The 16,180-nt window shown below is 40.9% G+C and overlaps 1 protein-coding gene across 7 annotated transcripts in view; it reads right to left on the reverse strand.

The window, feature by feature from the left end:
* Positions 1-16,180, reverse strand: part of IFT122 (intraflagellar transport 122) — a 70,992-nt gene that overhangs the window by 41,231 nt on the left and 13,581 nt on the right. For 4 of the 7 annotated variants that reach the window (XM_082748401.1, XM_082748404.1, XM_082748403.1 and 1 more), the window contains 6 exons: positions 15,987-16,065; positions 13,993-14,069; positions 11,573-11,639; positions 10,476-10,622; positions 7,054-7,129; positions 112-303 (listed from right to left, as the gene is read on the reverse strand). In XM_082748401.1, the coding sequence (XP_082604527.1) occupies positions 112-303; positions 7,054-7,129; positions 10,476-10,622; positions 11,573-11,639; positions 13,993-14,069; positions 15,987-16,065 (638 nt within the window). Of the gene's footprint in view, positions 1-111; positions 304-7,053; positions 7,130-9,050; positions 9,228-10,475; positions 10,623-11,572; positions 11,640-13,992; positions 14,070-15,986; positions 16,066-16,180 lie in introns of all 7 variants that reach the window. The other 3 variants (XM_082748402.1, XM_082748399.1, XM_082748400.1) reach the window with 1 other exon arrangement.

Consider the following 16,180-nt stretch of genomic DNA (forward strand, 5'->3'; position numbering starts at 1 on the left):
TCTACCTTCCCAGTTGCCAGGAACAAATGTCAATCATCTGACTGGCTACACATGGCTGTTGTCTGTGCCTGCTCAGACAATGGCCCAACAGAATGAACTTCCCCTCCTTACCACATAGTTGGAGTCAGGTTTCACTTTACACGTCCACACCCAGGAGTTCTGCTCCCCAACAGTCCCAAGCCGCACTCCATCCTTGGTGAAAAGGGATACTTGCTTGTCTGACCCTCCTAGCAAAATGTACTCCCCTTTAGTAAAGTAGCTCAGGCAGCAGGGGTCAAAGTTCAGTGACCGATCCTTCCCAATCTAAGGAAAGAAAACACACACCAAGGGAAAAAACACTCCTGAATCCATAGTATTCACAACACAATTTAGGGCTTTTCCTACCAAGTTTAATGAGGGGAGTCAAGAAGACAAGGGCAAGCTAGCCGTTACTCGCTGTGGGATTCCATCATGAACACAAGCTAGTCTCCTCTGGAGCACCTTACTCCATCCCTCCACATAGTTGAATACTCCACTTCTGGGGTCAGCAGCATCTCCCCCAGTTCCACTAACTGCTCCAGGTGTATGTCTTAGTTCCTCAACCAACCCAGATGCAGAAACTGGGCTTTCTCCCATAGGCCTTCCTTCACACACAGCCCTTACAAGGGTTCCATTGGTTCCCCTCAGCTTCTTTCTTCTTCCTTTTTAAAAAAAAGTATTTCATAAAGCCAAATATATCTAATTTTAAAAACTGTCCTCTATTCTGAAACAACCACCTTCCTACTTCTCTTTACTTAGGTATAATTCACATATCAAACAATTCACCCATTTAAAGTATATAATTGTGCAAACATCATCACTAATTCAGAACTAATTCTATCACCCTCAAAAGAAACCATGTACCTATTAGCTGTAGATCCCAATTCTCCTCTCTTTCCCTCCCCCGGCAACCACTAATATACTTTCTCTGTCTATAGATTTGCCTACTTTGAAGATTTCACATAAATGGGACCACACAATTTGTGGCCTTTTGGGACCAATTCATCCATACTGTAGCGTATATCAGTACTTCATCCTCTTCATTGCTGAATAATATTCTATTACATGGATATACCACATTTTGTTATCCATTCATCAATTAATAGCCATGCCTACTTTTTTGACTATTATCAATAATGCCACTAGGGATATATGTGTATAAGTTTTTAGGTGAACATATATTCATCTCTCTTGGATATATATATATCTGGGAGTGGGATCACTGGATCTGCAGTAACTTTATGTATAACCTTTTTAGGAACTGCCATATTTTTTCAAAGTGACTGTACCATTTTATATTTGTACCAGTAGTATATGAGGGTTCCAATTTCTCCATAGAAGTGGGTATGATTTTGATTTGCATTGCCCTGGTATCTAATAATGTTGAGGATCTTTTTATGTAGTTACTGGCCACATATACATCTTGTTTGGAGAAATGTCTATTCAGATCTTTTCTCCAACTTTTAATTGGTTGTCTTTTTATTATTGAGTTGTAAGAGTTCTTTATATATTCCAGATACATGGTCCTTATCAGATACATGATTTGCAAAAATTTCTCCAATTCTGTGAGTTGTCTTTTCAGTTTTGGTATTCCTCCCTTAGTTGTGAGGGTCAAGGTCACACTCCTGAGCTCAGCTGCCCAAGAGCCTTTTCTCACCCAAAATGAACATCTTGTATTTGCCAAGCAGACCATGCTCTTTTAGGCCTCCATGTCCTCACAAGAGCTATTCTCTATATGACCCAAGCCCTGGCCAGGAGTGTCCTCTCCCTCTCTGTCTCCAGGTGACAACTCCTACAGAAAACATCCCCCAATCTCTCTGTCCCACCCAAGGCCTGATTCAGTGCCCCTTCCTCTGTGCTCCCATGGCCCTGTGCTCACCTCCCCCACAGTACTTCTCTCACTGCTCTGATAAATAATAGGGTTAATTTGATGTACCCCCCACTCCTCTTACCACTCATTAAAGTCCAAGCTCCTTATTGTCATTGGAGTTTTTTGCTACCCCTAAGGGAACATTTTGTGAATAAAAAGATTATTTATAACTGCCATTATTAAACTATTAGTTTATTAAAGAAATAATTCTAAAAACCTGGTTTCTCAATAAGTTTTTAAGTTCAATTTATAAATATTTTCCTATTTATTAGTATAACAAAAGTAAGCAACTAATTGAAAGGGGACCTTGATGATCATTTACTGAATTAAATTTTGAATAGATTTTAAAATCCCTTAGTGTTGGCGTGCCTGGGTTGCACAGTTGATTAAGCATCAGAATCTTGGTTTGGGGTCAGGCTTGATTTCGGGGTCACTGGGCTCCATACTCAGCCTGGAGTCTGCTTGGGTTTCCCTTTCCCTCCCTCTGACCCTACCCACCCACCCCATGCTTGTTCACTCTCTCTTGCAAATAAGGAAATAAATCTTTAAAAAAAAAGAAAAGAAAAGAAAATCTCTTAGTGTCATTTACAACTTAGTTGATTCCCCTTAAACTAATTTAAACTGCAATTATTCATTTTATATATTCAATTTTCCTTTATAAGAATTCCAAATGCCTGGGGCATCCAGGTGGCTCAGTAGGTTAAGTGTCTGCCTTAGGATCAGGTCAGGATCTTGGGGTCATGGGATCAAGTTCCACATCAGGCTCCCTGCTCAGTGAGAAGCCTGCTTCTCCCTCTGCCTCTCCCTCCCTCCTGCTTATGTATGAGCACTCCCTCTCTCTCAAATAAATACATAAAATAAAATAAAATAAAATAATTTCAAATGCCTAAGAGTCAAACTGCCCCTATTTCTGATATAATGATAGTAAATCTAGTAAGAAAACTAAAAAAATATTTTTAAAAAGATTTTATTTATTTATTTGTCAGAAAAAGAGAGAGCATAAGCAGGGGAAGTGGCAGGCAGAGGGAGAAACAGGTGATATGGGACTCCATCCCAGAACCCTGGGATCATGACCTGAACCAAAGGCAGATGCTTAAGTGACTGAGCCATCCAGATTTAAAAATCTTTTTAAAAAGATTTTATTTATTGGGGCACCTGGGTGGCTCAGTGGATTAAGCCTTTGCCTTCAGTTCAGGTCATGGTCTCAGGGTCCTGGGATCAAGCCCTGCATTAGGCTCTCTGCTCAGCGGGGAGCCTGCTTCCCCGCCTCTCTCTGCCTGCCTCTCTGCCTACTTGTGATCTCTCTCTCTCTCAAATAAATAAGTAAAATCTTTAAAAAAAAAAAAAAAAAAGAAAGAAAGATTTTATTTTTGCAAAAGAGAAGGAGAGCAGGAGCAGGGGTGGAGGGCGGAGTTGGGCAGAGGAAGAAGCAGAATCCTCAGCAAGCAGGGAGCCCAATGCAGGACTCAATCCTAGGACCCTGGGATCATGACCTGGGCCAAAGGCAGACACTTAACTGAGACACCAGGTGCCTGAAAGTCAAAAAATAAATAAATAAATAAATAAATAAATAAAAAATCTTATGAGTCATGAGATGGAAGGCTTGCAGCTTCTGGTAATGGCTCACTAGTTCCCATTGGGCTAACTCTCCTGCAGGTAACAACTATAAACTCTGGACCAACTATAAATTACAACCACCTGAAGGCACTAAAGAGCAATCAGAAGCAGACAAAAACTGAAGACACATGGATATTTGGAAGAAAAGACTGCACCAAGTGAGTTTCTCACTTTTTTAATGGCTTTTTGCCTAAAGGCAGGTCCTATCAGCACCCTGCCAGATGAGCACAGGATTTGGAGTGGCTATAACAGCTTGAAAATGAGGGGAATCCCAGAAAAGAGACAGATGAGAGAGGGAGGGAGAGCCAAAATTCCGCACATACACTACTGAATATCTGAACTCTTTGAACTACACACATGTGGGGCAGATGCCAGGCAGCCTAGCAAGGCTAAAGAACTCAATAGAGACTTCAGGGCTGCTTACACTGGAAAGATGGACTTTGAATGTTGAATCCAGCAAAGTTAACTACTTGTTTTTTAAAAAAACCAACTATAGGGATGCCAAGGTGGATCAGTCGGTTAAGTATCTGCCTTCAGCTCAGGTCACGGTCGTGGGGTCCTGGGATCAAGCCCCGCATCAGACTCTCTGCTTAGGGGGGAGTCTGCTTCTCCCTCATCCTCTGTGATCTCTCTTGCTCTCACTCTCTCTCAAATAAATAAAATCTTTAAAAAATTAATTAATTAAAACCCCAACTATAGTGCTCCTTCAGCAGCACAAATACTAAAACTGGAACACTGTAGAGAAGATTAGCATGGCCCCTGTGCAAGGATAACAAACCTGTAAGCGTTCCATATTAAAACAAAACAAAACAAAACTACACAATAATCCTCAGAGGAACATGACAGAAATGAATCCCTATGATGCATCATTTACAATGTTCAGAATATAACCCCAAATTCCAAAAAGCAAAAATGTGAACCATATTCAAGAGAAAAGATAATTAGTAGAAATTAACCCCAAGGTAACTCAGATACGAAGTAGCAGATGAAAATTTTAAAAAAGCTATTATAACTATGGTCAAGGATATAAAGGAAAATATTCCTATAATGAATGGACAAACAGGAAAAAAGAACCAAATGGAAATCTAGAACTGAAAAATGCAGTAAGTGAAACAAAAATTCACTGGATGGGTTTAACAGAAATATTATAGATGACAGAAGAGTCAATGAAGTTGAAGATTGAGCAAAAGATTTAAAAAATGAATAAGGCCTCAATTATCTGAAGAACAATACCAAGAGGTTTAACATGTAACCGGAGACCCAGAAGGAAAAGGAGAGAATGAAGATGAAGAAATAACAAAAAATTATTCCACATTTGGTGAAAGAATAAAGACATAAGTATATAGATTCAAGAAGATCAGTAACTACTGCCACCCCACCCTAAGCCAAAAAATATAATGAATCTTTTTAACATTCCAATATTACATAGGTACTTGACTAAAAATTTCTTATACCTTTCAATTTAAAATCAGATGTATAAAATTGATTACTCAATTATAGCTCTTAAATGGTCATCACAAGACAGATCTGATAGATATTCTAATATGGATTTCTAGCACCAGTCTGCCTGGGTTCCAAACCAGACTTGGCCACTACTACCCTGTATGGCTTTGGCTGGTTACTGAACCTCCCTAAACCTCAATTTTCTAACATGTAAAGTGGTAATAATAATACATACCTCACAGAGTTGTTATAAAGATTAAAAGTTAACCTTGTAAAGAGTTTATACAATGCCTAAAATTCAATAAATGTTAGCTATTATAATCATTAATCCAGATACCATTAAACATTACAAACACTTAAAAATGCCAAAAATACACAAAGTATACCTAACACAAAAGTATAGGCTTGATTTACTTCATCATCCTATATTTAATTCTAAATCTTCCCAGATTTCAAAGATACCTAACTAAGGAAACAATTTTACTGTCTCTAGTCACCTGGGTTATCTCAGTGGAACAAGGTTGCTTATCATTCAAAAAACTCTGAGCCACAGGATGAACTCTAGTGCTACATACATGCAAGATATTGCCCATGGATGTGACCACCAAGTCAGGTTCTTTATAGCAACAAGACCCTAATCCTTCCCTGTGTAGTGTGGTTATTTGTTCCTGAGAACTTCCAATACCCATGACCAGGGCCTCATACACAATAGATATGCCAGTAAATATTTGTTGAATAATGATATACACACATATTAAGTGAATGAACAGACAAGCCACGGCTAGATGCAAGATAATTAAAAATGAGGGTTTGGGGAAATCAGCCAAGGCAAACTCAGAAGACACTTCACTATCTACCTTTATCTTTTCTCTACCCAGCTACAAAAAAAAAAAAAAAAAAAAAGACCAATGGCAAGATGAGGGAGAAAAGAAATGGCCTCAAAGCTGGGCTACACCTAACTGAAACCCCTCCTTTCTAGCAGGACATGTTTTGAGGAGTAAGGATACTGTTAAACAAAGGTTCCATTGAATAGGCTGTATTGAAAGGCTCCATTGAGCAGGCTCACCTGCTTGGCTGTAGTACCTAAGCCACCCTGTACCACCTTCACTCTAATCCTTGATGTCTCCAGCCTAATAGGTTTTTCTGCCACCAGGTTCTATTTTAATCCAGCCCTCCACAGAAACAAGGAATTCTTCTGAAACAAGAATCTGATCAAGTCACTCCCTACCTAAATTGATGGCTCCTAAATACTAATACAAAGTTCAAACTCCTAATTCACATGACTCAGGTCCTTTAGAGTCATATCCCCATCTTCCTTTCTAGTTCCATTTTTATCCACAATTCTTGGGATCCAGTCACTCTGAACAACCCTCTGTTCCCTGAGTTGACATATATCTTCATTCTTCCCTGCCTTTGCAGATGCTATTTCCTCTGCCTGAAACACTAGTCCCAATGTCCTCTGCTTAGCAAATTCCTGTTCATTTTGTTCAAAGTTCACTTCTACAAAATCTCCCATTTCCACCAAGCAATGATGTTATCTTTTGTGTCCCTGTAACATCCTATCTATATATCTCTCTAAGATACTATGTACCATGCTGCACTGGGAATAGTGTCTATCAACTGTGCCCCTATCAGCCTTAATGCAGAGGCATTAACAGCTCTGTCAGTAGCTCCTAGCACAGGTGAAGTGCTGGTCTAAATGCGTGCTTGTTAATGTTTGTAGAATGCATAAAGCAAATAAAGGAAGACAGATACATAACTAAGACCAAGGCTTTGAATCAAAACAATCTGGGTTTCAATCTCAGGTGCCACCCATTTACTAGCAGTGTAGCACCTTAGGCATAATCTTTATTTCACTGCTCTGAGTCTTGCCTACTCATTTCTACAAAGTTGATAACCAATTATACCTACTTCACAGGGTTTTATGATAATTAAAGGAGATAAAATATGTAAAACACTGAGCACAGTACCAGGTATTAAAGTAAATGCTCAGAAAACAATAATAAAGTATAATTACTAATAATAGAATCTTTGAAAGTAAAAAGAGCATATAATAGACATGATCAAAACTGTATTTCCCACTGGGTTTGTATAGTGCTACATACCTGTTTCCCACTTAGTTGGTAGAAGGAGAGTTTCTGTCCCCAGTCAGCTACAGCCAGGATGTCATTATGTTCCTCTCTAATCAACAGAAGACAAAGAGGTTATATGGGGCCATGACCCACTGATAACTGTAGCCCTAAGGGTTTAACAAACAATAGGAAAAAGTGCTGGCCAGACTGTCAGATTGCCAAATATTATACAGCAATACTGAGGCCAAAAGTTGTAATGTGGGCCAACCCATCAGTCCAGTGGGATGAGGCAAGGTGAATCTCCTGGGACCATTATTTCATTGAATACCCTACTATGTGGCTCTGCCACAGTGAAGAGGTTAAACCCCTCATTTCAAGTCTTCCTGAGAGTAGTGCTAAGAAAGAGCAAGGTGATAGAGCCAGAAGTGCTTTTTACTCATGTACTATAAAATGTGGGGAGACAGTGAAGAAACAAGTCTAATTGCAGTGGAAAGGCATGGGCTGTCTGATTTTTTTAATGGACAAAGGGGAAGCTGGCTTGCTCTTTCTGAAGAGAAAAATTAATACATAAAGCTATGTTCTCTCATAGTTGGGGTTCTCGAACAAGTGAAATGGTTTCTGACTGGATCTAATAAAATATAGTGGGTTCTCTGAAGATCAACAATTGTCTTTGAAACTGAGTATCACACTCAGTGCCTTGGGACTAGGGCTGTAGGACCAGCACACAGGAGAAATCTCTTCAGCTAAGGCTGGAGATCAAGCTACTTGGGAATCTAGTTCAATAAAGAGATATTCCCAGCTCTTGAGAGCTGCTCTTACTCTACCTAATGTTGCCTCCTCTCTGTTTGTTTATTCAAGCTTTTTAAGCCCAGGGCCTGCAGTCATCTGGAAGCACCATTAAATATGCAGGCAAGGAATGGTGCAGCCTCATCTGCAAACCCAGCCATCATATTGGCAAATATAGGCACTAATTCACAACTAAGGAAAAAAGACAAAGATGGAGAGGGATCTTAACAGGAAAAGACCTGTAGAGGAACTCTGTATGAAATCATACACCGAGGTCCAAATACAATCTAGGAACCCAGCCCATGGTGAGCCTTCTTATGGAAACTATATCATGAGCTGGACTGGTGGTTTTCGATCTGCCTTTTCCCTTTTCTCTTTTTTATTCCTGGCAGTGGGACTCTTCACCAAAACAAAAACTCATGTCAAGCAATAAAAGGGGCTGTTCTGGTTGAAGCAGAGATAGGGATCTGAAGCCCACCCTTTCCTCCTTTCCTTGTCCTCCACCTCCACCTATTTCTTCTAAGGAACTCCAGGTACCATAAAGCAGTTTGGAAAGTCCCAAGCTAGATCATTTTTGCCCAGTCATAACATCCTGGCTCCCCCAGGTCTCCCCACTCCAGGCTGCCAATGTTTTCCTTATAGGTAAACTCAGTTGAAAAGCAGAAAGAATGCCTAGACAGCCAGGAATTGGGTGTAAGGATTGTGGGTAAAGCAAGGGCTTCCTCTTTGATATATGTCCTATCAAATGCAAGGTAGGGTACAGGGGAATAGGCTAGGAAAAATGTCCAGTAATAGAGGAAGTGTTCAATGAACTATGGTGTTTCTACACAGCATATCCTATGCAGGTATTAAAAATCTGTTTTTAAAAGGACCATTAATGTTACCAGAAAGAGTTCACTTGATGATGGTCAAGTAGAAGAAAAGGTTAGATATGACTTAATCATATGGACACACTAAAAGACTGAGGGAAAATACACTAAAATACTAACAATGGTTCCCTCACAGGGTAGGGATTTATAGAAAAGTTGTTCTCCTTTAGATTTTTCAGTAGTTCTTAAGTTTCCCAAAGAATAATTTTGTAACACAAGCTATACGGGTGTGCTCCCTCTTGTTGGAGGACCTTTCACCAACAATTCCCCCAACCCAACTTAGAATGGAGCTTCAGAACAGTGTCTGGCCTGGCAGGTCTTCACTGGGGCCTGGACCCCTCCAAAGAGGGATCTCATTCTTCAGGACACACTCACGAGTTGTCGTCCCTGGGACTGTCGTCCTCTTCCTCTGGTTCTTCCTCCTCTGCCTCACTACCCTGACTACTGTACACTGCTGACTTCAGAGTGGAAGGGATTTCCTGAAAATATCTGTTGACATTGACTTCCTCGGCATCCTCGCTTTCTCTGTTCATCCAGAAACTCTCCCATCGGCTGTAGACAGTAAGTGGTTGTTCACAATCACATTGCCTAGAACTACACTAAAGCTATAATTTCAAAACCTGTCAAGGAGCCCCTGAACCCTGCCCGGAAGAGGACAGCAACCAGGTATACTGGGCATCCTGCTTCTCATGAATTAAAAATGGTACCCTGAAGCCACAAAGTCATCTGTGGCCACAAAATCAAACAGCAGGAACTCTGGGGTAGGCTAATGGCCTTTGAAGGCATTAGACATGCATGGTGCAGCCCTGGGCTGGACACAATTATTCAGGAAGAAGCATAATAATCTGGTATGAGAAAGGCAATGGAATCAAACAACCTTCTAAATCAAGTAGGTACCACCTATAAAATGACATTGGGCTGGTAAACAATTAAGTCCTTTACCTTCAGAAGATTCTTTGAGGGATACTGGGAATTTAATATTAGAGGATTATACAAAGAGCACTTAAAGCTATTAGTCTACCTTTAAAGTCACATAGGCAGAAGAAGGAAAATGTGTATAAGGTTTGAGAATGTAGATGCCAATCATTTGTGGAGCTACAAGCTTTGGGGGCATTTCTAGACTTAATTTTTGTTTTTTTGGCAGGGGGCAGCAAAAAAAGGTTCATGAAATAGCTATTTATTATTCAGTGGGCACATGTTCTGCCCAGATTTGGAGGGAAGAAATTAAAAGGGGAAAAGACCAAAATGAAGCCAGAGCAAAGAGGTGAGTTATTAATTCATAAAGAAATGGGCTTTCTGGGGCACCTGGGTGGCTCAGTGGGTTAAGCCTCTGCCTTCAATTCAAGTCATGATTTCAGGGTCCTGAGATCGGACCCCACATTGGGCTCTCTGCTCGGTGGCGAGCCTGCTTCCCCCTCTCTCTCTGCCTGCCTCTCTGCCTACTTGTAATCTCTCTGTCAAATAAATGAATAAAAGCTTTAAAAAAAAAAAAAGAAAAAAAGAAATGGGCTTTCTGTAGCATGCATACACACAAACATACACACATATATACACACACGTTAGGCTGGTCTACATAATTATTCTGCTTTGCTAAAATCTCTGGGATTCATTCCAAAACTCAAAATGGGCTCTTAAAAAATTCCATTCAAGTGGAATGGCTTCCAAAACAGATTGGTCAAATGGAGTGAGAAGGTTTTGAATGGATGGAGACCTTAAGAAAAAATAAGGAACCCAGCCTGGGGAGAAAAGCCCTTTTTCTTAATAGTATTTGTTCTAGAAGGAGAATAGCTATAAGATCACCTTGAAGGGTTCCAACAGATGGACCATATGGGGGAGAGAGAGCCCCCTGGCCGCTCGATCTTCACTTTCTCCTCGCCATTTTTATTCCGTATGCTGATGATCCCATTGAACATCCCGAGAGCCAGGTACTGACCATCATTTGTCCAGCTGTTCATACAACCAACGAAGGGCATGGGAAGACAGAAAGGAATACACAGAAGATAAAACTAATGAGGATGATGCCTTGGTTGAAATACAGTCTGAGGAGGCAGCAACAACAGGGCTCATCCTGGTTCTGATGTAAAAATCAGGGGACCAAACTTCAAACCCCATTTATTTTTAGAATCAACAGTGAGATGTGAAGGCAGTAGCACCGTTTTCTGAGCTCCCACAGCTTTCTGCAGTTACCTCCATGACAGCTCTTAGCTTGTACCCCCATCACTGGGCCAGCCACCATTCCCCACTCACCATTTCAATCTCCTCCCCCTTCAAGAATGCTAAAAACAGAATCTATATCTTGGTGTATGCCTAGCCTCTCGAATAGATAGGTGGGTGCTTAACAGATGATGAATGAGAGAAAGGCTACCCTCAGAAGTTGCACAGCCAGAATAGCTATCATTTATAATCTCTACTGTATGTCAGGCCCTGTGCTGCTTATTTTATACTCCTTAGTTTGTGTGCATTTCACAGCAGCCCTATCAAGTCAGTTATCCCCATTTGTCAAATGAAGAACCTCCTAAGGTCACAGAGCCTATTAGTGACTAAATCTGGACTCAAATCCAGGTCTAGTATCAAAGCCTGTGCTTTCTCTAGCATAGGTGCTACCTGGACAAGAGGACAGCTGTGCTCTTCCAGAAAACCTCCACTGAGCACAGCTTCTGGATGAGGAGGCTTGTTGCTAGAGAGCTGCAGGAAGGCAAGTTGCTGTGCTCTTTTGCTTGATGACTAGAGGCACGGGTCCTTCCCATCAAGAGGACCATGAAAGAAAAGAGAAAATACAGAGGCCCAAACCACCTAGGTCACACAGACCTTTTCCACTGTGTAAATTAACTGGAGTTTGAGAGTCTGTTTGGGAAAAGGGAATGTGAAACCTACCTTCGGAGCTGCCTTTAACTCACCTGCAGCAGGTGATCTTGCTATTGGATTTGTGCTTGGTGACAGACTTCTGTTCAGGAGACCACAAACCTTCAACATAAAATAATTTAAAGAAGAGAGATTTGATGGAGTATTACTCAGCAATAAAAAAGGAACAAGCTATTGATACACCTCCAGGGCTTTACGTTAAAGTGAAAAAAGCCAATCTCATAAAGTCAAGTACTGCATGATTCCATTTTATAACATTCTCAAAATGGCAAAATTCTATAAAGATTGAGACCAGCTTAATGGTTACCAGGTGCCAGTTAGGGAGGAATAGGAGAAGAATGACAACAAAGGAATGTCTTTGTGGCAATGGTAATCTAACCAGGTGATGAAAGGACAGAACTATATATACACATTGTGCCAGGCCCCATTTCCTGGTAGACTTCTCCCTACTATCTTTGAAACTGACAAAGAATCTATAATTATTTAAAAACAAAAAACAAAACAAAAAAAAAAAAAAAAGGAGGGTATATTGGTGAATTTCTAGCCAACTTTTCAGAGCTTTAACTCAAAGAAATGGCAACTTCACAGTTCGTAACTATTACACTGCAACTAGCGTACAACTTAGCATTTGAATTAATGAACAATGCTTCCTCAAAATCAGTTTCCTCTTCCAGGCCTCATCCACAGCACATGATCCTGCTTGTCCAAGGTGCACTGGCCACTTTTGGCTGGCTCCCTCCTGCTAGTGGCTCACTGCTCTGCAACAGGTATATGTCTAGGCAACATGAGCAAATTCCTCTCTTTGCCTGAGCCATGAAGTATGATCAAGAAGGTAAATCTAGGGCAATAATGTATTCACGTAGCAAACTGCAACATCAAGCAAGCTATTTGTTTCTCCCTCCCCCTGGTCCAGAATGCCTCCCCCAAATATTTCAACCTGTGCATATCTTATCTATGCTCCACTGAGCCTGTCTGGAGCCTCCAGCAGAGGAAACCTCTCCCTTCTGTGTCTCCCATAGCACTGTTTGCCAGATCATACTCTAGATGAAAGCCCATGGCCTAAGTCCATGGCCTAAGTCTAAGTCCACCACTTATCGGCTGGGCAACTTCAAGTGAGTCACCAAACCACTCTAAGCTCCAGTTCTTTTTTATCAGTGGTGTGAAAATGAGAATAATACCTGACCTCATGGGTGATCATAGAGCTCAAATAGGAATTCATTTTAACTCTCAGCAGAGTGCCTAGTATATCTCAAATATTCAACAAATATTATTATTATTATTAATGTTACATTTTTACAAATTCTACTTCCCCACCAGCCCCAAACCGCAAGCTCTTTGAAGACAGGGATTCTATTTTGTCTTTTTAATTATAAAAGTAAGCACACAGACCAGTGCCTTACATGTAGAAAATGCTAAAATTTTTAATGAATGACAGTCCCTTTCCATTTATACAATGTGCTTTCCATTATATTCTCTCTTTTGAACCTCAGAACTCTGTCAATGAGATAGACAGGGTAGGAATGTGTTCGTCTGAGATAAGAACAGTGAAACACTGAGAGGGATTACATGGGTCTCTCATTCCTCAATAATGCCTGTTCTGTTGTACTCAGCAAGGAAGAACAGATGAGCTGAAAACCAGAATTGACCTTAAACAGAGATAACCTGGGGCGCCTGGGTGGCTCAGTGGTTAAGCCGCTGCCTTCGGCTCAGGTCATGATCTCAGGGTCCTGGGATCGAGTCCCGCATCGGGCTCTCTGCTTGGCAGGGAGCCTGCTTCCTCCTCTCTCTCTCTGCCTGCCTCTCTACCTACTTGTGATTTCTCTCTGTCAAATAAATAAATAAAATCTTAAAAAAAAAAAAAAAAAAAAACAGAGATAACCTGCATGCCTCTGCTCCTTCCCTCCCTGCCTCAATGGACATTTCACTGGCCTCTCCTCTGTGCCAGCACCATTGCCAATGCCATAAACGGGGCCACAGTGAGCTCCTCTGGGCATCCAGTCCCTCAGAAAGGACAGCTATAGCCACGGAAAAGGTAATGGTGGCTACACAAGAAGCACAGTTGAAACAGTAAAGAATTTCCCACACACATGGATGATGGATGTTTGGGAACACAGAGGTGCAGGGATAATGACCTACTCATGCCAGATGAGACAGGAAGGCTTCCCAGAGATGGCAACACCAAGTTATGCCTGTGCTCTCCAACCCTTCTTACCATCTCCCTCCCTGGGGCCCTTCCTGCTGTCGCCCAGTTGCTTACCAGACTTTTGTTACCATTCACTCTCTTGGTTTCCACACAATTTAAAGAATAACTGTTAGCCTCCTCTTAGCCATTGAGGGGAGGGAAGTAGCATTAACTCTCTTAGGATGAAACAACCACATTTTAGATGGGTTTCAGGATTTTTTTGCCCAGATTTTCAGGTAATTCCAGGATAAGACACTGGGAAGCAGAACTTACCAAAGTCACTGGAGGAACAAGATGCCAGTTGGTGGGTAACAGGATTGTAGGAGACACACTGGATAGAATCATTGTGTCTAAGAAGTAAACAACTATAGATTATTATGCAGCAAACCACAAATGTTTCAGTGGCTACAACTGAAGATTTTATGATAAGCCCACAGTCTGACTACACACCACACACAAGCTCTTATGCAAGTGACCAACAAAAGGCACAAGGATGAATTCTCCTGCCGTGGATTGCTCCTCACCATTTCATCTCTTAGACCTTACCCACAAAACTGGCCTAGTCTAAATGCTACCTCCTCCAAGACCAGCATGGTAGCTTCCTCCCATTTGTAAACTGATAAGATAATGAAGTAAAGCACGTAGTCTAGCACCAGGTGCATAGGTGATGGCTGTTATTTATTGCTTTGTGGAGGCCTGGAAATACAGGATGGAGGTGCAATGAAGATATTATAGGTCAAGATCTGGGAACGTGGCAAATCCTGAGACAGCAATGAAAGATGTGTGAGTCATGTACACACATGGCATCTCAGCCTCTGTTTTATTACTTCACTTCTGGGTAACACTTCACTTATAACCTCATTCATCACTCATTCATTTATTCACTCACTCAAAGCTGTTGATCTGTATACCCACATTCATAACAGCAATCAAAATAGCCAAGAACTGGAAGCAACTCAATGTCCATCAAGGATGGAAAAGTGGAAAAACAAAATGTGCTACATACATATACTAGAATATAACTCAGCCATAAAAAGAAAGAGAATTCTAGGGTGTCTGGATGGCTCAGTTGGCTAAGTGGCTAACTCTTTATTTTGGCTCAGGTCATGATCTTGGGGTCCTGGGATTGAGCCCCGCATTAGGCTTCATGCTCAGCAGGGAGTCTACTTGAGGTTCTTTCCCTCTGCACCTCTCCCCAACTCTCTCTCTAAAATAATTAAGCAAATCTTAAAAAAAACAAAAAACAAAAAGGAAGGGAATACAGACATATGCTATAAAATGGATGAACCGAGATGACATTATGCTAAGTGAAATAAATTAGTCATGAAAGGACAAATACTGCAAGATTCACTTATATAAAATGCCCAGAGAAGTCAAATTCATAGAGACAGAAAGTAAAATAGTGACTGCCAGGGGCCAAGGGCCCAGGGAATAGTTGTCATTGATTGGGTATGGAATTTTAGTTTTGTAAGACGAAAAGAGTTATGGAGGTTTTGTACAACAATATGAATGTACTTAACACTACTGAACTGTATACTTAAAAGATGGTTAAGATGATAAATTTGTTATATGTATTTTACCACAATTAAAAAGAAAAAAAATCATTTTCTAAGTACCAGTTATGGGCCAAGCATTGTACTAGGCACCAGGAACACAAGGGTGAGCAAAAAACAAATGCAATGTTTGCTTTCGGGAGTTTATAGGCTGATGGGAGATATCTCAATCACCAGAAAAACTGTAAAACTACAACTGGGAGAAACGCCAGGAAGAAGATCTGACTGAGTCTAGAGGACCAGGAACAGCTTCCCAGAAGAAGCAACATCTGAATCTGAAATCTGCAGAGCAAATAGGGGTTAACTTGGCGAAGGAACAGGAAAGAACATGAGCAGAGCCCTTACAGAGAGGAATCTTGGAGCACAGTGACCCTGGGTTTCTGGCTGTTAAAACTGGGTGGATGCGAGGCCAATCCCCAAAATGGGGACATTAAAAAGGGACTGGTTTGGGTGGGGTGGAATCTATGGTGTCAGATTAACTCAACTGAGCTATATGAAAACACCTAGCCAGGCTAGACATGCTCAAGAATGTTGGCCAGGCTAGACATGCTCAAGAAATTTTCATTCATGTATTCATTACCCAACTTTCCTATACCCACCATATACTCCTTCAAGTTCAATTGCAGAGAAAAAAGTTATTCCTAAAGGGGCTTTTGCTGGAGTAGCTCAGTATGAGTCAAACCAATAATACTGTACATCTAAATGGTTACTTACGTGTACTTCAGAATGCCTTCCAATTTTGAGGTCCAGATAATAACGCTTTTATCAGCTGATCCAGAAGCAAAGCGTTTGCCTAAAAGTATTTTAAAAAGAAAACTGTCACATTCATTTTAAACCAGCATTTCCCAAGGAGTATTTCTTAGAAAACTAGCTCTTTGAGGTAACTAATAACTGTCCACTGTTTCTCT

This window comes from Mustela nivalis (assembly GCF_964662115.1).
Source record: "Mustela nivalis genome assembly, chromosome: 1".
Classification (NCBI taxonomy): Eukaryota; Metazoa; Chordata; class Mammalia; order Carnivora; family Mustelidae; genus Mustela; species Mustela nivalis.